The sequence below is a fragment of the Piliocolobus tephrosceles genome, chromosome 6, assembly GCF_002776525.5.
Source record: "Piliocolobus tephrosceles isolate RC106 chromosome 6, ASM277652v3, whole genome shotgun sequence".
In the NCBI taxonomy this organism is placed as follows: Eukaryota; Metazoa; Chordata; class Mammalia; order Primates; family Cercopithecidae; genus Piliocolobus; species Piliocolobus tephrosceles.
The window spans coordinates 139,623,932-139,650,071 of NC_045439.1; the positions used below are offsets into that span (position 1 = coordinate 139,623,932).

The 26,140-nt window shown below is 42.2% G+C and overlaps 2 protein-coding genes and 4 non-coding genes across 7 annotated transcripts in view; 1 reads left to right on the top strand and 5 right to left on the bottom strand.

The window, feature by feature from the left end:
• Nucleotides 1–18: 18 nt before the first annotated feature.
• On the bottom strand, nt 19–5,260 carry RPL4 (ribosomal protein L4). Its single transcript, XM_023220784.1, has 10 exons — nt 5,165–5,260; nt 4,035–4,206; nt 3,738–3,844; nt 3,293–3,431; nt 2,473–2,597; nt 2,060–2,189; nt 1,633–1,789; nt 979–1,062; nt 747–867; nt 19–354 (listed from the first exon to the last, which is right to left on the bottom strand). The coding sequence occupies exons 1-10, from the start codon at nt 5,165–5,167 to the stop codon at nt 109–111; spliced, it is 1,284 nt and encodes a 427-aa protein (XP_023076552.1). The 5' UTR covers nt 5,168–5,260; the 3' UTR covers nt 19–108.
• Nucleotides 1,934–2,003, bottom strand: LOC111548436. Its single transcript, XR_002733412.1, has one exon. It is a non-coding gene; the product is annotated as a small nucleolar RNA SNORD18 (small nucleolar RNA).
• Nucleotides 2,710–2,781, bottom strand: LOC111548435. Its single transcript, XR_002733411.1, has one exon. It is a non-coding gene; the product is annotated as a small nucleolar RNA SNORD18 (small nucleolar RNA).
• Nucleotides 3,493–3,591, bottom strand: LOC111548439. The gene has a single exon (XR_002733415.1). It is a non-coding gene; the product is annotated as a small nucleolar RNA SNORD16 (small nucleolar RNA).
• On the bottom strand, nt 3,920–3,991 carry LOC111548437. Its single transcript, XR_002733413.1, has one exon. It is a non-coding gene; the product is annotated as a small nucleolar RNA SNORD18 (small nucleolar RNA).
• Nucleotides 5,261–5,468: 208 nt separating the features above from the next.
• Nucleotides 5,469–26,140, top strand: part of ZWILCH (zwilch kinetochore protein) — a 45,494-nt gene continuing 24,822 nt past the window's right edge. Inside the window, exons 1-8 of one of the 2 annotated variants that reach the window (XM_023220781.1) lie at nt 5,469–5,769; nt 9,191–9,242; nt 14,585–14,680; nt 16,458–16,576; nt 19,803–20,002; nt 21,486–21,556; nt 21,900–22,055; nt 24,233–24,304. In XM_023220781.1, coding sequence (XP_023076549.1) covers nt 5,717–5,769; nt 9,191–9,242; nt 14,585–14,680; nt 16,458–16,576; nt 19,803–20,002; nt 21,486–21,556; nt 21,900–22,055; nt 24,233–24,304 — 819 coding nt within the window. In that variant the 5' untranslated portion in view covers nt 5,469–5,716. The other variant, XM_023220782.1, reaches the window with a different exon arrangement.

Genomic DNA, 26,140 nt, shown 5'->3' on the forward strand with positions numbered 1-26,140 from the left:
AAACACACCAACAAGCCATGTTTCTCACTGCCTGAATAATCAGGTATTTATTCGGAGAGAATCTCTCCAAAATGACGTGACCCTTACGGAATAATCAAATTTAAGAGTTTATGCAGCAGGCTTCTTTTCCTCTGTACTAGGTTTCTTTTCTGCAGGCTTCTTTTCAGGGGCTGGTTTCTTGGTAGCTGCTGCCTTTTTTCCCACCAGAGGCTTCTTCTGCTTCTTAACACCAACAGTAGCCTTCTTTCCTTTCTTACCCACCACAGGCTTCTTGCCTGCAACCGCCGCCTTCTCATCTGATTTGGCTTCTAGTGCTGCTGCTGCAGCAGCTGCCTTATCCACTCGGAGCTTGTGCTGCAACAAATTAGGCAGAAAACAGTAAGAATCAAATTATTCTAAGAACTTAATGTATAAGTAGGAAAAAAAAAGAAACCAGCCAGGCGCGGTGGCTCATGCCTGTAATCCCAGCACTTTGGGAGGCTGAGGCGGGTGAACCACCTGAGGTCAGGAGTTTGAGACCAGCCCCACCAATATAGTGAAACCCCGTCTCTACTGAAAATAAAAAATTTAGCTGGACATGGTGGCATGCGCCTGCAGTGCCAGCTACTCGGAAGGCGGAGACAGGAGAATTGCTTGAACCTGGGAGGTGGAAGTTGCAGTGAGCCAAGATCACACCACTGCACTCCAGCCTGGGTGACAGAGCAAGATTCCGTCTAAAACAAACAACAAACAACAAAACCACTCACATTCCTGGCCTGGCGAAGAATGGTATTCCGGCGCATGGTCTTTGCATATGGGTTTAGCTTCAACATGATTCTCAGGTTTTTCAGTGGGTTCTTCTTTAGGACTCTGCGATGAATCTTCTTGCTATAAAAAGGCAGACACTGGATCAACACTTAACTTTATACACATACAAATTTTTGAAACAACCAATAGTATAGGGTTAGGGCAAGAATTACACTCTAAGTGTCACTTTACCGTGGTGCTCGAAGGGCTCTTTGGATCTCTGGGCTTTTCAAGATTCTGCTAAGATCTGTATTAATCATCTTGTGCATGGGAAGACTGAAAGGGAAAGATCGACATGTACGTGTAAAAGTAATCAACCAAAGAACATGAAGCTCAACTGAAGCTTTATTTTTAACCACTATGCTCTCCAAAATATCTACTACACTATCGCTTCGTCCGGGTGCAGTGGCGCAGCCCTATAATCCCAGCACTTGGTGAGGCCGAGGCGGGTGGATCACCTGAGGTCAGGAGTTCGAGACCAGCCTGGCCAACATGGTGAAACCCTAACTCTACAAAAATATAAAATTAGCCGGGTGTGGTGTAGTCCTGTAGTCCCAGGTACTCGGGAGGCTGAGACAGAAGAATCCGGGAGGTGGAGGCTGCAGCAAGCAGTAAGCCGAGATCACACCACTACACTCCAGCGTGGGAGAGAGCGAGCAAGACTCTTGTCTCAAAAACCAAACCAACAAAAACCAAAAACACGGACCAGGTGAGTTCCATTTTGGCATATTGTTGCTGCACATAAGGGCAAATGGGAACAAAATTATCTAGAAAACATGTAAGCCAATTCTGAATGTTACTATCCACAATATAAACATCTGTGCTTAGTATATGAAAGATACTTACTTGTAGTTACTCTTGAGGGAAGCGGCTTTACGCCAAGTGCCATACAATTCATCTAACTTCCGGAAAGCACTCTCAGTCCAAATGCAGAAACGTCCCACATGCCCACCAGGAGCAAGCTTCAAAATGTTCAGTTTGCTTACATTAAGCAGAGTAATTCCTTTTAAAGGGAAAGAAACATTAGGGAGCCTGTATTTCAACAAAAGAAACACAAATCATCTTTATGGCTTAAGAGCTACAGAAGGTACCTGAGAACTTATTAATTATGAAGTTTCAACCATCAATGGTGCAACTCTTTCAGCCACAAATCAGAACTTCCACAAAATCATGTGTTTCAGAAACACGGACCATGAAGTGGAATCTCATCATAACAAAAGCTCAGTAGACTTGCAGACTATACCTAGTCAATATATGTAAGCAGTTTAATTACCAGGGATGTTTCTGAAAGCCTTGATGATGCCATTATCCTCATTATAGATGATGCACGGCCCCCTGCGCTGGATACGGCGACGGTTTCTCATTTTGCCTTTGCCAGCTCTCATTCGCTGAGAGGCATAGACCTACAAAGTGAGCAGTTTTAGTATTTTGATTAAGATACAATTTCTGCAATAGATCTTCAGAGTCTTAATTCCATTTTACAGATGATTAAACTGGGCACAATAACTCGCCAAGGTTACACAGAGCCTTAAAGGGCAGTTAGGATTTAAACCCAAGTAATCAGGCTCTGAGGTTCTTGTTCTCTCACACATTAAGGCTTACCCATATCACCCTTATCTTCTGAAATTCAAAGTGACAAATTGTGAACAAGGAGAACCTAACTGTAAATGTGTTCATTAAACAGACCTTTTTGATATCATTCCAGGCTTTAAGTTTCTTAAGGAGCAAAACAGCTTCCTTGGTCTTCTTGTAGCCTTCAACTTTATCTTCCACTACCAAAGGAAGTTCAGGAACTTCCTCAATACGATGACCTAACAAAAACCAATTTGACACTTGGTTATCCTGAACCTTTTGGGAAATAAAAAAAAAAAAAAAATCACACATTTTATACAACCAATAAAAGCAAAATGGCATTCAATTTGCCAAGTCAGAATTTCCACAAATATCATGTGTTTCAGAAACACGGACCAATTAAGTGGAATCTCATCATTTTGACAGTTAAATAAAAATGCGGTGGGGAACACAATAGGCAAGTTTAAGTAGACAGTTTTCTAAGGATATACTAAACCACTACTTGAATAGTTAGTTCCCCAGTTAAACTAGTGTTTGCTGATGATTGGTCAGATTTAAGTAGTCAGACCTAATATTTAGTAAAGGATTAAAATTTAATCAGACACTTCAGGATGAAAAGAATGTGCAATTTTAACAAGGATTCATGTGAAAGAAAAGTGGGGCATTTTGTATCACTCTGATACAAAATATTTTTGATTAAAATTTTTTTAAACTGGTATGTAACATGTATTTCTGGAGTACATTTGATAACTGAATGCCCTCATTTGTCAACTGGAATATCCATTAACTAAAACATTTTATGCTAAAAACATTCAAATTATTCTCTTCTAGCCATCTTGAAATGGGTTACTGTGAATAATCACCACCCTAATCATCAAACAGTAGGTGTCTTATTTCTTCTATCAAACTCTTTTACAATACAACTGTTACAAACCTTTAGACATGACCAGTGCTGGTAGGGCTGAGGCAGCCAGGGCAGAACAGATGGCATATCGTTTTTGGGTTGTGTTCACTCTACGATGCCAACGGCGCCAGGTTTTGGTTGGTGCAAACATTCGGCCTCCACGACACATCTATTTTTCCAGTCAAGAATCACATTTCTCAAATTTTAGTAATTAAAATAAGGTTATTTCTTGCTCAGTAAAAATTTTCGTCAACCTTCTGTACCAGCTTACTGACAGCAGGCAACTGTCGCTGAGAACAGAGTAAGACGCAAATTACGACATCATTGCAAGCAAAATAACCCCATAAAAATGAAACCCTTTTCTTCAAGACAAAAAAGGTAGTATTTTTTACACTGTACTATCATCAATAAACCAGACCCAGTCTGCTAAATTCTATCAGAGCTGATCAGTCTTAGTTAGTGAAACAAAGGATACGTTTCCAAAAGCACCCTGGCCAGAGCGGTGAGTTCCACCACCTCGAACTCTGGGAATTCGAGCCACAGCTCTGCCAGTACCCCAAGACTCAGCACTGGTCTGATGACCTAAAATTGAGAGATAAAAACTTTAGCTGCCTCATAATAAATACCAACCTATGATTATTACGCATGGTAGCAAACAGCATCAGAACATCCGAGAAAATCATGTGGTTCAGAAACACGGACCAATGAAGTGGAATTTCATCACTACTGTAAAGCAGTCCCTAAAATATCTGCAGAAGGTATAAATCCATACCTGCTAATTCACTGACAGCGTAGGGCTGTCTGTTGTTTTTGCGCAAGTTGGTGTGAACAAAGTTCACAATATCTGGTCGAATAGGAGCCTTGAATACAGCAGGCAAAGTGACATTTTTGCCAGATGACTCCCCCTTTTCGGAGTACACGGATATCAGTGGGCGAGCACATGCCTAAAGAAAAAGGAATGGATTATTTTTATTGACAAGTAATGTTGGAAGCAAACTTCTCCTATGCCAACAATATCATTAAATACTCAATTGCAGAAGAGACTGGTATGGTGGGGCAAACAACGCTTACACCAAAATAGCAGTAAATGACTAGAACCCTTACAAGCTCAAAATCTACTGCACATTTTTATTTTCAAAGAGAATTGTTTATTGTAAAACTTTCAAAGCAAGCCTTATAAAGCATAATAGCTAAATCAAAACCATATTGCAAGGTTTGGAGATGCTGTTTAATGCCAATTAATCAGCAAATCCTGTCTACCCAGGCTCTACTCATCCCAACTTCCATCCCTGTCCCACTCACCCTCACCCTCTACTAAACACGTTTCCAAAGCTCACCAGTAGAAAGACTGGGTGTTACTACTTTTTGTTTAAACCTCCAAAGGCTTCCCATCTATGAGTAAAATCAAAATCCTGAGGCTGACCTACACAACACTACGTAGCATATACGGATGCTATTTGTGGAAAAGCAGTACACATGTAACACTGGTCTTACAACGAGTTGACTAAGAATTCAAAGATTTTGATGACACCGAACAGAACAATTTTTAAGTGAAGAGAACCAGAAAGCTTTTAATAGAGATGATTCCTAAGCTAGGCAGAGACGAGCATTCAGAAAAAAACTAAATAGGCAAGTATTCTAAGAAAAGGTCCCACTGCTCCTGAGAACGACCCATTGCTTTCCACTACCGCTTCCCGGCGCGTCCTGTGCTGGGAACCCCACGTTGCCTTTAAGATGGCTGCCGTAGCGCCGCACACCCCAGTTCCACACCAGAAAAAGACGTCTTTGGTCCTCATCTCCTTCTCCTCGCTCTATCTCCTACAGATTCTATGTTCCAAACCCCAAATCCTTCTTTACTGGCCCCGAGATACGGAAAGGCCAGCGAAAACGACTTCCACTCACCATGGCGGAGAGAGGACACAACCACGTTCCTCTCACCCCAGACGCTGCTACAGGAAAAGGAAGTGCTTACTCCTTCCGCTGTATATATCACCTTCCGCTTGACCGCCCCACCTTGCCCCGCCTTAGAACCAAGACGGATACACAAAATATCTCTCTACCACACTACAGAAATAAAAACGAGAGTGTTATTTCTTTATTTGTGGGAAATTACGGTATCTATTTTCTTCCAAAGCTAATAATAATTCTTAGAAAATAGGGACTCCTTTTCGCGGAATAATCCACAAGGGGCGTGGCCAACTCTCGCGAGTCCGGGTATCTTCTCCCCAACCACCACGCTTATGTTAATTATTGCAGACGGAAATTGAAGACTATTGACACAGTAAATAGCTCTGGGTGGCTATTTGAAACAAAAGTTTAACTTTGCGGACAAATGGGACTTATGGTGGGGGGGTCAAAGTAGTCCCGGCGGGGCGGGGCCATGATTCCTGTTGTCGCCCGCCCGGCGCGCAGTTCAGTTTTGCGTTCCGGTCCCGCTCTCACAATTGGGGCGGGATGTGGGAGCGACTGAATTGCGCGGCTGAGGAGTTTTATTCTCGTCTCCTTCAGTGAGTCTAGTCTCTTCTTTTGGCTGGGGTCCTGGGACGGCACTTCTTTCCCTGGGTATCTGGATCCCCGCCCTAAGTCTCTTGCCACTCTTTGGGGATCAGCGCCTTGCCAGCTTTCCTGGGGTCCAAGAGTTGGGGAGAGGCCGGCTCTCAGCTCCAGTGTGGAGTTGACCGTGTGGGAGCTTCCTTGTCTCAGGAGAAAAAGTGTACGTCATCAGACGAGGTGGAAGGTGGCAAGTGTTCCAAGAGGCGATTTATTCTTTCTGCTGATGGACACACTTGCCGTAAGTAGAGGCACCACCCGGGATACGGAAAACTAGGTGTTGGCGTCCTTCCCCTATTTAAAGCCTTGTTGACTTCTAAGAGTGAAATGTCGTGGTTAGTCTGTTAATCTTTATAATTCGAGGTAGTTGCCACCTGAGCTGCAATTGTGATGATACCTGATTGGTGTGTTGCGTTTTGAAACCACCTTTATTTTCACTGTGCACCAAGACTTCATTTTATTCTTATGGTGAAGTACTCCTACCAAGGGGATTCCATCAAGTTCTGCCTTCTATGTAAACATCTAACCCGTAGTTCTCAAATTTAGCATGCATCAGAATCACCGGGGGATTGTCAAAACTCACATTGCTGGGCCCCCCCCTCCAGGGTTTCTGATTTAATAGGTCTGAGATGGGGCGAAATAATTTGCCCTCCTGACAAATGCTAGGTGTAACGGATATGGCTGGCTGGGCATCACACTTTGAGAACCACTGTGTAATCTAGCCCATGATTTCCTAAATGTTATAATTTCTCATTGTTTATCTTCATTGCTTTTTTTCCTGCTTACAAAAGTAGTCTTGCTTGTAAACGTTTTGAATAGAAAGAGCACTAGGTTTTAAAAAAAAAAACTGGCATGTCTTGGACATCTTTCATTGTGACACCTTATAGATCTATCTCATTGTTTTTAACTGCTATAGAGTATTTCATTCTATGGCTGTTTCATCTTTATTTAAGATAAGGCCGGGTGCGATGGTTCACGCCTGTAATCCCAGCACTTTGGGAGGCCGAGGCGGGCGGATCACTTGTCAGGAGTTCTAGACCAGCCTGGCCAACATGGCGAGACCCCATCTCTATTAAAAATATAAAAATTAGCCAGGCATGGTGGCGGGCACCTGTAATCCCAGCTACTTGGGAGAATTGCTTGAACTCGGGAGGCAGAGGTTGCAGTGAGCCGAGATCATGCCACTGCACTCCAGCCTGGGCAACAGAGCAAGACTGTCTCAAAAAAACAAAAACAAAAACAAAAAACCATAAAAATTTCCTATTAACTAGGCATGGTGGTGCATACTTGTAATCCTAGCTACTCTGGAGGCTGAAGCAGGAGGATTGCTTGAGCCCAGGAGTTGGAGACCAGCCTGGGCAGCATAGTGAGAACCCATCTGGAAAAATAAATAAATAAGTTCTCTATTGATACAACTTTACCTAGACCCTCCCTTTTTTGGGGGGGGGACGGAATCTCGCTGTGTTGCCAGGCTGGAGTGCAGTGGCGCGATTTTGGCTCACTGCAACCTCTACCTCCTGGGCTCAAGTGATTCTCCTGCCTCAGCCTCCCGAGTAGCTGGGACTACAGGCGCGTGCCACCACGCCTAGCTGATTTTTGTATTTTTAGTAGAGACGAGGTTTCACCATGTTGGCCAGGATGGTCTCGGTCTCTTTACCTCGTGATCCGCCCACCTCAGCCTCCCAAAGTGCTGGGATTACAGGCATGAGCCATGGTGCCCCACCTATTTAAACCCTTTATACTTCACGTAGAAAGTGTAACACTGTTCCCCCCACCCCGCGACTGGGAATTTTCACATGGGACCTCAGATCAATACCTGCAAAGCTGAATTAATCCTTTCCTCCAAGCAGACATTCTACTTCTGAATTCTGTCTCTGAAGACTTCTAATTCCAAAACCCCCACCCTGCCTTATGTAGTCGATCCTCTTATTCTCCCTCCATCCATGCTGTTTTCATTCAGGCCATTCTCAGTTCTCTGAAGTGCTGCAAGTTTTTCACAGCTATTTTCCTGGACTCCAAGTTATTACCCTCCACGTTACTGTCAGATCTTTCCCATTTAAAGTCATGTAGTGAGTTCCTCTTGGCTTTCAGGATAAATTTTAAGCCCTATAGCTAAATTTCTACCATAGCTTCCTATGCTTGCCTCTCTGAGCACTTATCACCATGGAACTGTGGTTTACTTGTTGGAATCCAGTTAGGACTATGAACCAGGGACTGTGCTTTTGTTTGATATTCTCAGCATCTAGCAGGAGTGACTGGCCTCTATTACACATGCTTGAGACATTATTGCAAGACTGGTTAAATACATGGTGAAACCCCATCTCTACAAAAACAAAATTAGCCAGGCGTGGTGGTAGGCTCCTGTAGTCCCAGCTACTAGGGAGGCTGAGGCAGGAGAATGGCGTGAACCCAGGAGGTGGAGCTTGCAGTGAACCCAGATCGCACCACTGCACTCCAACTCCAGCCTGAGCGTCAGAGCGAGACTCCATCTCAAAAAAAAAAAGACTGATTAAGTAACATCCCTGAGTTATAAGACATAAACATCTGTAAGGATAAATCACAGTCTTTCACAATATGGCAAAAGTGAATTAGTCATAGGCCTAGCTCTTCTGTTTCTGTTTCAGGAAGTCATATAATATTAGATCAAATATAGATATAAATGGTTTCTTGAAACAGTTCTGTTGGGTTTCGTCAATGACTAAAGATTCCTTTTCAGTGTAGATCAGGCTGGTGTGCATTTTGGTACGTTAACGGATTACAGTTTAAGTGCTTTAGATTCACTATTTTAAAAGTTTCTTGAATTAAAGGGTAATAATTAAATGATATCCTAGAGTTTCATGCTTACATTTTGAAAAGGAAATGTTCAACATAATCAAATCTACTAACTTTGAGTAACAAGTTATAAGAATGGAGGACAGATGCTTCCATTTTAGCCCTAGAAATCTAAGGCCCAGGACCCTTAAGTAACTTCTCTGTGGTGACCTACTGATTCTATAACAGATCAGAATCCAATCAGTTTTACTTCGAAAGGTCATGTGGCAAGTTACATTTTAATTTTAACTGGTGATGTGTTTGAAAAGACAGAGTAGAGGTAGGCAACCCAATTTCCTGCTGCCTCTGAGAATCAGTTGTACCCAATTGAGGGCAACAGTCTATTCATCTCTATCACAGGTTTCTTTTTTGTTTCTCTTTTCTTAACCTAATGCTTCTTTTCTGCTTCTTTTCTCTCTCCCCAACTACATCTTAGGGCTGCTGTAAGTATGTGCTTTTTGCCTTTCCCATAGGTGTCCTGCAGAGATAAAGTGATGACTGACTCCTGAGTGTGATAGCAGGAGAGAGAATGTAGTTCTATTTTTCACATGTGGTTCTGCATTTCAGGGCATTTAATGAAGAAAAGAAAGGAGTCCATAAAGACCCATTTCTCTATGAGGTATGAACAATTTGGTTTTTAAACACAACTATAATCCTAAAATTACCTGTTTTTATTTTCATTTTTATTTTGAGACGGAGCCTCGCTCTGTCACCCAGGCTGGAGTGCAGTGGCATGATCTTGGCTCACTGCAACCTCTACCTCCCAGGTTCAAGAAACTCTCCTGTCTCAGCCTCCTGAGTAGGTGGGACCACAGACACAGGCCACCACAACTGGCTCATTATTGTATTTTTAGTAGAGACAGGGTTTCACCACATTGGTCAGGCCAGGCTGGTCTCCAACTCTCAACTTCAGGTGATCTACCCGCCTTGGTCTCCCAAAGTGCTGGGCTTACAGGCATGAGCCACCACGCCTGGCCAGTTGTCTGTTTTTAAAAGTCAGGTTTATTGAAGTTAATTTACATACAGTAAATTTTATCCTTTTAGGGTACTGTTCTATGACTTTTTTTTTTTTTGAGACGAAGTCTTGCTGTGTCTCAACCAGGCTGGAGTACAGTGGTGCGATCTCAGTTCACTGCACCCTCTGCTCCCGGGTTCAAGCAATTCTCCTGTCTCAGCCTCATGAGTAGCTGGGACTACAGGCGTGCGCCACCACACCTGGCTAATTTTGTATTTTTAGTAGAGACGGTTTTACCATGTTGGCCAGGCTGGTCTCCAACTCCTGACCTCAAACAATCCACCTGCCTTGGCCTCCCAAAGTGCTGGGATTACAGGCATGAGCCACCACACCTGGCCTGTTCTATGACTTCTGATAAATTATTTGGTCATCATCCTGTAATCAAGATGTAGAATATTTCTATCATCTCCAAAAATGTTCTTTTGTCCCTTTACAGTCAGCCCTTTCCCGTCCCTTAGTTCCTGGCAAAAATTGATCTAGTTTTTGTCTCTGTAGTTTTACTTTTTCCAGAACGTCCTATAAATAAAATCATACAGCCTTTGATTCTGGCTTCTTTCAATTAGTATAATGCATTTAAGATTCACCTATGTTGTTGTGTGTATCAGCAGTTCCTTCTATTTCTGAGTAGTATTCCATTGTATGAATGTACCATAGTTTGGTTATCCATTCACCAGTTGAAAGACATTGGGTTGTTTCCAGTTTTTGATGATTACAAAAGCTGCTATAAACATTCATGTATTTATTTAGCATCTAATATGTGCTAAGTGTTTCATAAGTAAACTCTCCATAGTTGGGGAGATAAAACCTATGTCCATGAAATAATTAGCAAACTAAAATGAGGTATATGTTAACAGACAAGCTGGGGGGAAATACTCATGAATGAGAAGCTGTACTATCTATATTTATCTATGTGTGTGTGTGTATATATATGTATATATACACACACACACATATATGTATATATAATGATATATAGTTCTTAAAAATCAATGAGAAAGATGGCCAGGCATGGTGGCTTATGCCTGTAATTGTCACTTTGGGAGGCTGAGGTGGGTGGATCACCTGAGGTCAGGAGTTTGATACCAGCCTGGCTATCATGGTGAAACCCTGGCTCTACTAAAAAACACTAAAGTTAGCTGGGCATGGTGGCATGTGCCTGTAGTCCCAGCTACTCGGGAGGCTGAGGCAGGAGAATCACTTGAACCTGGGAGACAGACGTTGCAGTGAGCCAAGATCAAGCCATTGTACTCCAGCCTGGGCAACAGAGTGAGACTCTGTCTCAAAAAATAATAAATAAAACAAAATACCAAGACTATCTCAAAAAAATAAAAATCAATGAGAAAGACAAAAAACTATAAAAGAAGAATAGGAAAGGACATGAGTAAGTAATCAAGAAAGAAACATACAAATAGAGTTACCCTTCACTGTGAATTCTCACTAACCAAACTCAAGAATCAGATATATCTATGTAAACTCATTTATCCCTTCCTGCCTGAATTTTTGTTGCTTGATATCGGTATTAGTTTCCTAGAGCTGCTATAGCAAAATACTGCAAATTAGGCAGCTTCAAACACAAAAATTTATTCTCTCCCAGTTCTGGAGACTAAAATTCTGAAATTAAGGTGTCAGCAGGGCCATGCTCTGTCTGAATTCTCTAAGAAAGAATCTTTTCTTGCCTCTTTCTAGCTTCTGATGATTTCCAGCAAACTTGGGTATTGCTTGGTTTGTAAACACATGACTCCAATCTCTGCTTGTGTAGACATGTGGTATTCCCCCTCTGTGTCCATGCCTCTAACTCTCTTTCCTTTTAAGTATACCAGTCATTGGATTTCGGGCTTGCCCTAAACCAAATTAATCCTCATCTTGATTACATTTGCCAAGATTTTATTTCCAAGTAAAGTCACATGTATAGGAACTGGAGGTTAGATCCTCAAGATACCATTTTGGGGGACACCATTCAACCCACAATAGCACCTGAAACTCGGTAGAGTAGAACCTAGTAGATTAGAATAACACAATATCTTTGGCTCTCTGTGCTTGGTTTCTTCATGCTTTAGTATCCAGACTAAGAAGCCAAATGGATTCAAATAATGAGAGATATTTATGATTAATAAGCATATTAGAAACTGCTGTTTACCTTGGCCAAGTGTGGTGGCTCACACCTGTAATCCTAGCACATTGGGAGGCTGAGGTGGGAAGATTGCTTGAGCTGAGGAGTTTGAGACCAGCCTGGGCAATATGGTGAGACCTTGTCTCTACAAAAAGCAAAAAAATTAGCTGGGTGTGGTGTCACGCACCTATAATCCCAGCTACTACTACTAGGAGGCTGAGGTGGGAGGATCACTAGAGCCTGGGAGGTTAAGGCTGCAATCAGCCAAGATCGTGCCGCTGCACTCCAGTCAGGTGACACAGCGAGACCCTGTCTTCAAAAAAAAAAGTTAAAAAGAAACTGTTCACCGTCATTATTGATCAAACAAATGACAAAACAGCAGTAAGATCTTATGTTTTGCTGTGAGATGGTAAAAATAAACAATGAAAATGCTTTTTTTCTTTCTTTCTTTTTTTTTTTTTTTTGAGATGGAGTCACTCTGTCGTCCAGGCTGGGGTGCAGTGGCGTGATCCCAGCTCACTGCACCTCTGCCTCCCAGGTTCAAGTGATTCTCCTGCCTCAGCCTCCCAAGTAGCTGGGATTATAGGCGCCCGCCACCACGCCCTGCTAATTTTGTATTTTTAGTGGAGACAGAGTTTCACCATCTTAGCCAGGCTGGTCTCAAACTCCCCACCTCAGGTGATCCATCTGCCTTGGCCTCCCAAAGTACTGGGATTACAGTCGTGAGCCACTGTGCCCAGCCATGAAAATGCTTAATGTGCTGATATAAGCGTTGGAAGTATAAATGTGTAGGTGCAACATTTTGAAAGGCAGTCTGATAGTATTAGTGTGATTTTAGGTATTCATCTTAAGAAAATAATTCAAAAGTGTTCACTTGAATTGATGTCATCAATTGTTTATAATAACAAAAAACTGGAAACTACTAAAGTGTCATACAATATGGAATTAGTTATGTGACAAAAGAGCTGTGGTACTAGACTGCCAAAGAACATTGAATGACATAGACATTCATGATATAAAACTATTAGAATCCTGTTTTTATTAGGCAAAATCCTATCTAGATATCTAAATAGATACATTTCTGTTTTTATTATGATGTTTTAAAGAGATGGGATCTTACTCTGTTGCCCAGGCTAAAGTTCAGTAGTGTGATCAAAGTTCAGTGCAACCTCAAACTCCTGGACTCAAGTGATCCTCACACCTCAGCCTCCCAAGTAACTGGGACTACCAGTGCACCACCATACCTAGCTAATTTTTTTTTCTTTCTTTTCTTTTTTTTAGAGACACAGCCTTGCTGTGTTGTAACTTGTCTCAAATTCCTGGCCTCAAACCATCCTCCCATCTCAGCCTCCTGATTAGCTGGGATTATAGGTGCCACTGTGTCCAGCATACATTTGTATTTAAATAGAGTTATATGCTTGGAAAAGGAATGTGTACCAACCAGGCTAGTAACGGTAATGATTATCTTGGGCAGAATCTCACTCCATTGCCCAGGCTGGAGTGCAGTGGCATGATATCGACTCACTGCAACCTCCACCTTCTAGATTCAAGCAATTCTCCTGCCTCAGCCTCCCAAGTAGCTGGGATTATAGGCACCCACCACTATGCTCAGCTAATTTTTGCATTTTTATTTATTTATTTTTTCTGATTTTTTAAGATGGAGTCTCCCTCTGTTGCTCAGGCTGGAGTGCAGTGGCACATTTTGGCCCACTGCAAGCTCCACCTTCCAGGTTCAAGCGATTTCTGCCCCAGACTCCTGAGTAGCTGGGATTACAGGCCCCCACCACCATGCCTGCCTAATGTTTTGTAGTCTTAGAGATGGGGTTTCACCAGTTTGGGCAGGTTGGTCTTGAACTCCTGACCTCAAGCAATCCACCTGCCTCAGCCTCCCAATGTTCTGGGATTACAGGCGTGAACCACTGTGCCTGGCCTAATTTTTGTATTTTTAGTAGAGACAGGGTTTCCCCATGTTGGCCAGGCTGGTCTCAAGCTCCTGACCTCAAGTGATCTGCCTGCCTCGGCCTCCCAAAGTGCTAGGATTACATGCGCGAGCTGCTGCACCCAGCCTGTTTTCAAACTTTCGAATAAACTTCCAGTTGGAATGAGAATGTAAAAAGTGTTGGCCAGGACAGTGGCTCATGCCTGTAATCCCAGCACTTTGGGAGACTGAAGTGGGAGGATTGCTTGAGGCAAGAATTTTGAGACCAGCCTGGACAATATAGCGAGACCCCATCTGTATGAAAAATAAAATAATTAACCAGGTGTGGTGGCACACACCTGAAGTTCCAGCTACTAGGGAGGCTGAAGTGGGAGGATTGCTTGAGCCCAGGAATTTGAGGCTGTAATGCACTATGCCTGTACCTGTGAATAGCCATTGCACTCCAGCCTGGGCAACATAGTGAGACTCTGTCTCTTTTTTTCTTTTCATTTTTTTTTTTTTTGAAATGGAGTCTCACTTTGTCTCCCAGGCTGGAGTGCAGTGACACGATCTTGGCTCACTATAAGCTCTGCCTCCTGGGTTCACACGATTCTGCCTCAGCCTCCCAAGCAACTGGGACTACAGGCGCCCACCACCACGCCTGGCTAATGTTTTGTATTTTTAGTAGAGACGGAGTTTCACCGTGTTAACCAGGATGGTCTCAATCTCCTGACCTCGTGATCCACCCACTTTGGCCTCCCAAAGTGCTGGGATTACAGATGTGAGCCACCGCGCCTGGCCGAGACTCTGTCTCTTAAGGACATTTTCCGTTGACTTGCATAGAACTGATCTTTATGTGTTTAAATAGTAGAAATATACAAGTGTATATATAACATTGTTTGATACCTGTGTTAACAGGCTGATGTCCAAGTGCAATTGATCAGCAAAGGCCAACCAAATCCTTTGAAAAATATTCTAAATGAAAATGACCTAGTATTCATAGTGGAAAAAGTGGTAAGTAGTGGTTTGACTTTGTGATTGTTTAATTCTCCATAACCAAATATGGTTTCTTGGGAATAATCTAACATGTACACGTTTTAAAATCAGCATCAGTGAAAATGAGTTCTCATTCTTTTAGGAGTAAGTATAGTACTGTCCAGCACAAATAAATATGAACCATATATGCAATTTAACATTTTCTAGTAGCCTCATTAAGAAAGAAACAAGTAAAATTATCAATAAATCGATAAAATTGACTTCTTTCTTTTTTTTTTTTTTGAGACAGAGTCTCGCTCTTGTCACCCAGCCTGGAGTGCAATGGCGCAATCTCAGCTCACTGCAACCTCTGCCTCCCAGGTTCAAGCGATTCTCCTGCCTCAGCCTCCCAAGTAGCTGGGATTACAGGCACCTACCATCACGGCTGGCTAATTTTGTATTTTTAGTAGAGATGGGGTTTTTCCATGTTGGTCAAGCTGGTATCAAACTCCCGACCGCAGGTGACCCACCCGCCTCGGCCTCCCAAAGTGCTGGGATTACAGGCATGAGCCACAGCACCTGGCCTTTGTTTTTTTTTTTAAGATGGAGTCTCACTCTGTCACCCAGGCTGGAGTGTAGTGGTGTGATCTTAGCTCACTGCAACCTTCACCTCCCGAGTTCAAGCAATTCACCTGCCTCAGCCTCCTGAGTAGCTGGGATTACAGGCACCTGCCACCATGCCCGGCTTTTTTTTTTTTTTTATTTTTTGTATTTTTAGTAGAGAAAGAGTGTCACCATATTAGCCAGGATGATGTCGATCTCCTGACATCGTAATCTGCCCACCTTGGCCTCCCAAAGTGCTGGGATTATAGGGGTGAGCCACCTCGCACTGCCACCCTGCCACCTTATTTCTTTTGTTGTTCAGTTCCATGAATTTTAACACATACGTAGATTCTTGCAGTCACCACCACAATCAGGATATGTAACAGTTTCATCTCGCTGAAAAACTCCTTTGTTATTATTGGCAAGCCTGAGCTATTTTGTAAACACATGGATAATTGTACCCACTAACACCAGTCAGAGGTTATTGCCCTAAGAGGAATAGATAAAAAAGACCGTGGGCCTAAGGTTATAGCCCAGAAAGAAGGTCTTCCTGTTTTGAGAGTGAAAAATCCAAGAACATCGGGGTTTTCCTTGTATTTTACCTTTACCTAGTCATTTTGTGCATGTTGGAGCACTTCCTTTTCTACTTTTAATATAGCCTGGCTCTGTTGCCCAGGCTGGAGTGCAGTGGTACTGTCATGGTTCACTGCAGCCTCCACCTCCCAAGCTTAAGCAATCCTTCCTCCTCAGCCTCCTGATTAACTGGGACCACAGGTACATGTCACCACCCTGGCTGATTTTTTTTTTTTTTTTGGTAGACACAGGTCTCCCTGTGTTACCCAGGTTTCTCTCGACCTCTTGGGCTTAAGTGATCCTCCTCCTCAGCCTCCCAGAATGCTGGGATTACAGGCATGCAACACCATGTCCTGCCGAGCACTTCCTTTTCTAAAAGCTTTGGTTGCTTCCTTTGCCATTAGCAACTAAGGTCAATATCTTTTATAGGACAGTGGAAATGCTCCTAATGGCAAGATTTTTTGGTACCATGCTAGTCTGTGGCTATTCTTGCCAAAACCCAATCATTTGTGCTTAAGGGTATAGAAATAAGTACCCTTGTCATATGTTCTGCTTGTCATTATTCTGTAGCATAGTAAAGAGTCGACTGTTATCTTAAGTGCTCTTTTGTCTGGTTAAATAATTAAGAACATTTTTAAAGCCTTTAGAAAAGGAAGAAACAAGTCATATTGAAGAACTTCAGTCTGAAGAAACTGCCATATCTGATTTCTCTACTGGTGAAAATGTTGGACCACTTGCTTTACCAGTTGGGAAGGCAAGGTAGGTTTTCTCTTAGGCTGAGTAGGGGTGGCGACTAGGATTTAAATGGAAACATTCTTATAAACATTGGGAAAAATAGGCCTCTACCCCTTATATCTTCCTTCATCTCCCCGACCCCCTGATAAGTATACCCAACTAAGGATAGTTCTACTTGAGTATCTAATAGGTATCCCAAATGTGACCAAGAATACTGCAGTTATCTTCCCTTTCTCTACACCTCTATACCAATTTATTGTTGTTTCTCAATTGTTTTCCTTATGTGGTTCCCCTCCAGTCTTTCTTCCTCAAGTGAAAGCCTGACCAAGCTTCTTTCCTACTTAAAATCCTTTAGTGGTTCTTCATCGACTTCATGATAAAACCCAAATTCCTTAAGAATGACATATAGGAACCTTCATTGCCTAGCCCCACTGGGCCTCCACCAGGGGTGGTACCATACCCAGAGGGAATTGGAAATATAGGGGAGTATTTGGTTTGTCACAGTGACTGAGGGGAGCTACTGGCATTTCGTGAACCTGGGCCGTGGATGGTAAACATCCTGCAATGCATGGGACTCTCCCGCACAGTGAGCAGTTATCTCACCCAACGTGCCAGTAATGCCCCTGTTAGAAACCTGAGAGCCTCTGACTACCTCTCCAGCTTCGCTTCCTGCCTCCACACTGTGTGGCTATGCACAGTTCCCTCTGTCCAGCCTGGTCCAGCCTTCTCCTGCCTCCAAAACCAGAAAGTCCTTGTCTTCCAGATGTTCTGGCGGATATAGTCATGCAAATACTAACAGAATGGTATGAGAATGATAACTACTGTAATAACATTCACAAAATGATTCCTTCATGCTGGTTTTTATTTTCCTCTATGGAAGTTTCTTTTCTTTTCTTTTCTTTTTTTTTTTTTTTTTGATACGGAGTTTTGCTCTTGTTGCCTAAGCTGGGGTGCAATGGTGCGATCTCAGCTCACTACATCCTTTTGCCTCCTGGGTTGAAGTGATTCTCCTGCCGCAGGCTCCCGAGTAGCTGGGATTACAGGTATACACCACATGTCTGGGTAACTTTTTGTATTTTTAGTAGAAATGGGATTTCACCACGTTAGTCAGGCTGGTCTTGAACTCTCACCTCAGGTGGATCCACCTGCCTAGGCCTCCCAAAGTGCTGGGATTACAGGCTTTAGCCACCATGCCCAGCCTAGAAGTTTTAAAAGTTTAATCAGCCTTTTCCTTCATAGGTCCTTGATTTCAGTCATATTTGGCCTGTTTTCTCCCTACAACTTTAATGTTATTTATTTGTATTATTTTCTCCAGCCAGTGTTTATGTGGGTTGATTGATGTGCTTATTTCTTTGCTCTCCATTTCTTCTTGCATTTTCCTTCTGGGATTATTTCACCTCTTTTTGGAAATAAAATCCCCTGAAAATTTTTTTCCTGGATGTCTGTTGGTAATCAATTTAGTTTCCATGTCTTTGAAAAATAAATTGTAAGCCACATTTTTTGGTGACTTTCAATTTTGATATCCTTTCAAATTTACAGGAAAGTTACAAGAATAGTACATGAACTTCTGTATATCCTTAATCCAGATTCACCAGTTGCTTAGATTTTGCAGCATTTGCTTCTTTTTCTTCTTCCCCTTTTCCTTTTTCTCTCTCTTGTATGTCTTTCTAGATAGATATATGCAAAGCAGTATATTGCTATATATGTATTCATAGATAGGTATATATGTATATTGTTACAACTATATATCATTATAACAATATGTTTATAACTATATATTTTTATAACTATGTGTGTGTGTGTGTGTATATATATCTATCCATTTTAAAAATGAAGTATTGACAATGTAGTGAAGATATGGTACTCTTTTACCCCTAAATACTCCTCTTTGTATTTTCTGTGAACAAATATATTCTTTTACATAACCATGGAACAATGATCAGAATCTGGAAAACTAATATTATTATAATACCATTATCTAATCAGAGCCCATATTCAAATTTTGTTAACTGTCTCACTAACTAATGACTGAGCATCATTTTGTGTTTATTGGCTCCTACTTCTTTCTTTTCTGTTTTTTTTGAGGCAGAGTCTCACTCCTACTTCTTTCTTTTCTGTTTTTTTTGAGGCAGAGTCTCACTCTGTTGCCCAGGCTGCAGTGCAATGGTGTGATCTCGGCTCCCTGCAACCTTTGCCTCCTGGGTTCAAGTGATTCTCCTGCTTCAGCCTCCTGAGTAGCTGGGATTCAGGTGCCTGCCACCATGCCCGGCTAGTATTTGTATTTTTAGTAGAGATGGGGTTTTACCATGTTGGTCAGGCTGGTCTCAACTCCTGACCTCGTGATCCGCCCGCCTCGGCCTCCCAAAGTGCTGGGATTACAAGCATGAGCCACTGTGCCCAGCCTGGCTCCTAGTTACTTCTTTAGATTAATCTCACATCCTACGTCTTCTACTGGACTTCCATTCCTGCTGAACCCCCAATCCTTACCATATTGAAGTTCCCTGCTCATAGTAGCTCCAATCCTGTCATACTCTGTCACTTTCTGGTGCATGCATTTTGATTTGCCTGGTGAATCTATTAATGGATAAAGTATACATATATACATCTTGCTATTTAAGTTTTAGGTTGTTGTTTCTGTGAGACCTCTCATGTCTTTTTTTTTTTTTTTTTTTTTGAGATGGTGTCTTACCCTGTCACCTAAGCTAGAGTGCAGTGGCACGATCTGGGCTCACTGCAAGCTCTGCCTCCTAGGTTCACGCCATTCTCAGCCCCTCGAGTAACTGGGACTACAGGCACCCACCATCACACCAGGCTAATTTTTTTGTATTTTTAGTAGAGATGGGGTTTCACCGTGTTAGCCAGGATGGAAGACCCCTCGTATCTTTTTAAAAGAAAATTCTGGCTGGATGTGGTGGCTGACGACTGTAATCCCAACACTTTGGGAGGCTAAGGCAGAAGAATTGCTTGAAGCGAGTAGTTTGAGACTAGCCTGGGCAACACTGCAAGACACTCTCTCTCTGCAAAAGATAAAAATAAGCCTGATGCAGTGGCTTATGTCTGTAGTCTCAGCTACTTGGGAGGCTGAGACAGGAGGATCACTTGAGCCAAGGAGGTCGAGGCTGTAGTGAACTATGATTGCACCACTGCATTCCAGCCTGGGCAACAGAGTGAGACCCTGTCTCTCAGAAAAAAAAGAAATTCTTGAATTGGAAATCTCTGTCTATAATTTGTCCTTACTCTTGTTTTAAAGGCAGTTAATTGGACTTTACACCATGGCTCACAATCCTAATATGACCCATTTGAAGATTAATCTGCCAGTTACTGCCCTTCCTCCCCTTTGGATAAGATGTGACAGTTCAGATCCTGAAGGTACTTGTTGGCTAGGAGCTGAGCTTGTCACAACAAACGACAGCATTACAGGAATTGTCTTATATGTGGTCAGTTGTAAAGGTGAGTGCTGTCTCTAGAGTGTGTGTGTGTGTGTGTGTGTGTGTATTCATTTGTATAGTTACTGTTTCATGTTTTTTACGAAAATTGATATTGTTATGACATAAGGTAGAACTTGCATTAATCACCATAAATCTACTCTAGTGTGTAACTTGCAGCATGTGGGAGGTATTCCAGAAACACCAGAAACAGATCTCCAAAAGTCTGGACAAGAGGTTTGCACTTGTCTGATTTGGGTTTCATTTTATTTCTATGCGTATATTATTGAAAATTTTCATTGGAAGATATAAACTGACAATATATTTCCTATCTCAGACATTTAATTGTATTTTTGGTAGTAGTATTGACCCTCATTCCACTTTATTTTTATTTTTATTTTTTTTTTTTTTTTGAGTTGGAGTCTTGCTCTGTCACCCAGGCTGGAGTGCAGTGGCACGATCTCAGCTCACTGCAACTTCCGCCTCCTGGGTTCAAGCAGTTCTCTGCCTCAGCTTCCAGAGTAGCTGGGATTACAGGCATCCATCCACCACCACGCCCGGCTATTTTTTTTGTATTTTTAGTGGAGACGGGGTTTTACCGTATTGGTCAAGCTGGTCTTGAACTCTTGACCTCATGATCCACCCACCTCGGCCTCCCAAAGTGCTGGGATTACAGGCATGAGCCACCACGCCCAACCTCCACTTTATTTTTTATTTACTTTTTTTTTTAGAGACAGGGTCTTACTCTATAGCTCAGGTTGGGGTACCATAGTGCCTTCATAGGTCACTGCAGCCTCAAACTCCTGGACTCAAGTGATCCTCCCACCATAGTCTCCTGAATAGCTGGTACTACAGGAGAGCACAACCATGCCCAGCTAATTTTATTTTTATTTTTAATTTGTTTTTAAAAGACACGGTCCCACTATATTGCCCGGGCTGGTCTCAAACTCTTAGCCTGAAGCAGTCCTCCCACCTCAGCCTCCTGAGTAACTGGGATTATAGGCAAGTGCTGCTGCGCCTGGCTGTTCCACTTACATTCTTTTTTTTAGTGTTCTGAGGTAGGATCTTACTCTGTCACCCAGGCTGGAGTGCAGTGGCGCAATCATGACTCACTGCAGCCTCAACCTCCTGGGCTCAGGCAATCCTGTCACCGCAGCCTCCCGAATAGCTGGGACTACAGGCACATGCCACCATACCTGGCTGTTTTTTTTTTATTTTTTGTAGAGATAGGGTCTTGCTATGTTGCCCAGGCTGGTCTCGAACTCCTGGATTCAAATGATCCTCCCTCCTCGGCCTCCTAAAGTGCTGGGTTTATAGGTGTGAGCCACCATACCCAGCCCACTTTAATTCTCTTATAAACATTTCACTTATCTATGATTTGAAATTTAATTTTAACAGTTATTTTGTTGAGTTGCGGTACACTGAGAATGTGAGGGATTGCAGTTTTGTAGCTCTAACAATGTAATTTTGAGTTGTACCTTTACATGTCTTTCTTTCATTTCCTATAGCTGATAAAAATTATTCTGTAAATCTTGAAAACCTAAAAGATTTACACAAGAAAAGACATCACTTGTCTACTGTAAGTGTTTTGCTTCTACTCATATTATTTTCTTCAAATTGTTATCAACCTGCCTTCCTAGTTTACAGGTTTTTTTCCACTCCTAAGATGACTAGATATTTTTCTGTAGTATGAACACGTTTATGTTTATTTTCATATCAGCTAATGACCAAAATTAAAATGCCTTCATGCCTTTTAGCTAATCTTTGTGGTTTCAAAGAATTGTCTTACTTTTCCATTTGGGATAAAAGTATGGCATGTGTGCTTTTTCTTCTTTTGGGACAAGGATCAAAATAGTTTGGGTAATGGGCTTTTGGCCGTGTGGAAGCACAGCTAAATGGTCTGCTGGGTGCACTCTTTTCAGGTAACATCCAGAGGCTTTGCCCAGTATGAGCTCTTTAAGTCCTCTGCCTTGGACGATACAATCACAGCATCACAAACTGCGATCACTTTGGATATTTCCTGGAGTCCTGTGGATGAGATTCTTCAAATCCCTCCACTCTCTTCAGCTGCAGCTCTGGTAAGAGTGGACCCTATTTCCTTTCCGGGTTCATGAGAGTCCTAAATGTTGGCTTACTTGCTTGTTGCTGGTGCTCCATGCTTCTAGTCTCGGCACTTCCTGGGTGTGAGCTTGGACAACTCTGAAAGGCCCACCTTGCCACTAACATCTCACCAGGGCAGCCAGTGAAGGTTTTGTCAGGTGATCTGATCTATCGGTTGCCCTCAGCCCTATAGTAATATAACTGAAGAATTTTCTAGTGACCAATAAAGTCTCCTGAGTGGTGACTCAGGTGAATCCGTGTTTTCTTGTTTGTTTTGTTTTGAGACAGAGTCTTACTCTGTCACCCAGGCTGGAGTGCAGTGGCATGATCACTGCTCACTGCAGCCTTGAACCCCTGTGCTCAAGCAATCCTCCCACCTCAGCCTCCTGAGTAGCTAGGACTATAGGCAAAAGCCTCCACACCTAATTTTTTAAACTTTTTTTGTAGGGACAGAGTCTCCCTATGTTTTCCAAGCTGGTCTTAAACCTCTGGGGTCCAGTGATCCTCCCACCTCCACCTCCCAAAGTGGCTCACGCTGGGATTACAGGCGTGAGCCACTGTGCATGGCCCTCTTATTCTTAAAAGGGTAGAGATATTGGTAACACATCAAGAATCATTATAATATTAAGCCCTTTCACTCTATATGTACATTTCTAGGAATCTGTCTTAAGAAATTAGTCAAAATTGGCCAGGCACAGTGGCTCACGCCTGTAATCCCAGCACTTTGGGAGGCCGAGGAGGATGGATCACAGGGTCAAGAGTTCGAGACCAGACTGACCAATACGGTGAAACCCCATCTCTACTAAAAATACAAAAGTTAGCTGGGTGTGGTGTCGCGCTCCTGTAGTCCCAACTACTCAGGACGCTGAGGCAGAAGAATCATTTGAACCCGGGAGGCAGACGTTGCAGTGAGCCAAGATCGTGTCACTGCACTCCAGCCTGGGCGACAGAGTGAGACTCTGTCTCAAAAAAAAAGAAATTAGTCAAAATTGCTAACAGAAATTCACGTGTAAGATATTCAGTGCAGTGATATAGCTGAGTTTCCAAAATACTATAAACAAAACCAGAATGTTCAGTAGGGTATAGTTAAAATGGATTTCTTTTTTTTTTTGAGATGGTGTCTCGCTCTGTCTCCCAGGCTGGAGTACAGTGGTGTCATCTCGGCTTACTGCAACCTCTGCCTCCCTCCCACGTTCAAGCAGTTCTCCTGCCTCTGCCTCTCAAGCAGTCCCACCTGTAGGTGGGACTACAGGTGCATGCCACCATGCCCAGCTAAATTTTTTGTATTTGTAGTAGAGATGGGGTTTCACCATGTTGGCCAGGCTGGTCTCTAACTGACCTCAAATGATCTGCCTGCCTTGGCCTCCCAAAGTGCTGGGATTACAGGCGTGAGCCACCATACCTGGCCTAAAATAAATTTCATGACGATATATTTTACAGTCTTTAAAAGCATGTTTTAAAATATCGAATATTAATAATAGGATGTGCTTATGCAAAACTAAAAAAAAGTATAAAATTATTTATGTAATGGGATCTCAATTATATTTTAAAATATATTTATACACAGAAGCCTGGATAGTGTTAATAGTGGTTCCTTCAGAATGGCAAGATTATGGATAATTATATTCTTTTTTTGAGACAGAGTCTTACTGTCGCCCAGGCTAGAGTGCAGTGGCATGATCTCAGCTGACTGCAACCTCTGCCTCCCAGGTTCAAGCAATTCTCCTGCCTCAGCCTCCTGAGTAGCTGGGATTACAGGGGCGTGCCACCACACCTGGCTAATTTTTGTAATTTTAGTAGAGACCGGGTTTCGCCAAGTTGGCCAGGCTGGTCTTGAACTCCTACCTTGTCCTCCTGGAAATTCCTTGGGAAAAGGCAGGAGAGCATGTGAGGAGGGCAGTTGTTCCACACAGGTACAATTGTTTGTGGCACAGAAAGAGGATACAGTGGTTGTAACTTAGGTTATTGGGTCAAGATGGCAAAATCTCTGAGTGAGATGTTCTAAATGATGTGTTGACCTCATTTTTCAATTTATTGGTCCTTTATGAAATATATTTTTTAATGTGTGAAGGATAGTTTGAAATGCAAGTGTAACACTTAGGTAGAGAAGATGGGATTAACAGTGGAAAACTGACAGACTTTGGAAACTTTTTAGAATATTAAAGTGGAATCAGGAGAGCCCAGAGGTCCTTTGAATCATCTCTACAGAGAACTTAAATTTCTTCTTGTGAGTATCCTTCCAGAATTCCTTTCCTTAAATCTCATGTTTTTATAAAAATATGTGTTATTGTTGTTTTTACTTAGGTTTGTATTCTTCAAAATTTGTTCAGATGTTATGTATCTATTAGATACTCTGACAATTTGGGCAGTTTAATTTTACTTATGTGGTAGTTGTCCTTACAATTAACGGGAGCGTTAGGTCATTACTAGCTACATTTCTCTTACGTTTTGTGTTGTTGTTATTTTTTTAATGTATTTATTTATTTTTCCATTGTGTGTGGATACACCACATTTTGTTCATTCATCAGTCGATTGACATCTTAGTTGTTTCTATTTTTTGGCTATTATGAATAATGCCTCCATGAACATTTACATACAAGTTTTTGTGTAGACATGTTTTCACATGCCTTGGGTGGAGTTACTAGATCATATGGTAACTGCATATTTATCTTTTGAGGAACTGCCGAAGTATAACTGTTGTCCAAAGTAGTTACGTTATTTTATATTTCTTTCAGAAGTATATGAGGGTTCTGATTTCTCTACATCTTTGTCAGATATTGTCTGTTTTTTAATTATAGTCATCCTGGTGGTAGTGAAGTGGTATCTCTGTATTTTGATTTCATGTGCTCATTGGCTCCTGCTTATTTTCTTAGCTTAATCTCACACTTTACTTCCATTGCCACTGAACCCCCAACCCTCACCACATCATTGGATCCTGTCATACGCTATCACCTTCTGGTATGTGCATCTTGATCTACCTGGTATGCACTTCTCCCACCTCTTTGCTGGGTGAGCTCTCTATGATGGTTGTACTGATCTCACAGAATGGCTTGTGTTGCTGTAGAACTCCACACATACCTCTTGTCAGTGTGTTTATAAAACACAGTAATTTGTTTACTTATCTGTCTCCTCTACTAGACTTGAGTGCCTGGTTCCCTATTGTGCCCTTACTATCTAGCATAATACCAACTATTTTTGATACTTTTACTTCCTATGAGTAAGTACTATTTCCCTGTTTTTACGAAACTGATAGTTTTTCTACCTTTCTCACCTTTCTTCTTTCTTGAAAGCCCGTCTTTTAGGACCCTTACTGTGGGCCTCCATCATACTTTTGCCCTCACATCTCTGCCCTTCTTTCTCCACACCCCTGCAGAGAGCTGATCTACTCAGTGATTTGACTGACACCTTTGTGAGCAAGCTCCAAACCCTCATCTTTAAGCTGATAGCACTTCCCATCTTTCTAACTTCCACCACATTATTTCCCACTTGGGTAGAGTGCTATTGCTTCAAGAGTCAGTATGTCGAAAATGAAACTATCTTCTCCAGACTACATCCTCTGTGAAAACGCCCCCATTTCTGTCTGTGGTCCCATCATTCCTTCAGTTTCCTAGGCTAGAAATCTCATATTTCACTTTAGTAAGAACTATTATTTCTGTCACCACTACATGCTACTGTAGCTAGAAGCTGCCACTCTGCTATGTGCCACGCATGGTGCTAGCTGGTTCAGTTATTTTGCCTGAAGGTGACAAACTGGTGAATGGAAGAGCTGGCACAAATTTATTTAATTGTGTGTTTGTCTAATTCGAGTCTCCCTTAAAAAGCCACAGAATCTTAGATATACATGTGGCCGTAGTCTCTCTGTGTTCAACCCCCTATATTTTATAAATGGATAGGATTTTTTCTTTTATTCCACATATACCTTGCTACCCTCCCCCCATACACATACAATTCTTTTTCTCCTTTGAAGTCTCTTTCACTGTGCTCATCTTAGTTAAAATCTTTACCATCTTATTCTGGGACCACACTAATGATGATTCATTGTTTCTCAACAGGGGCACTATTG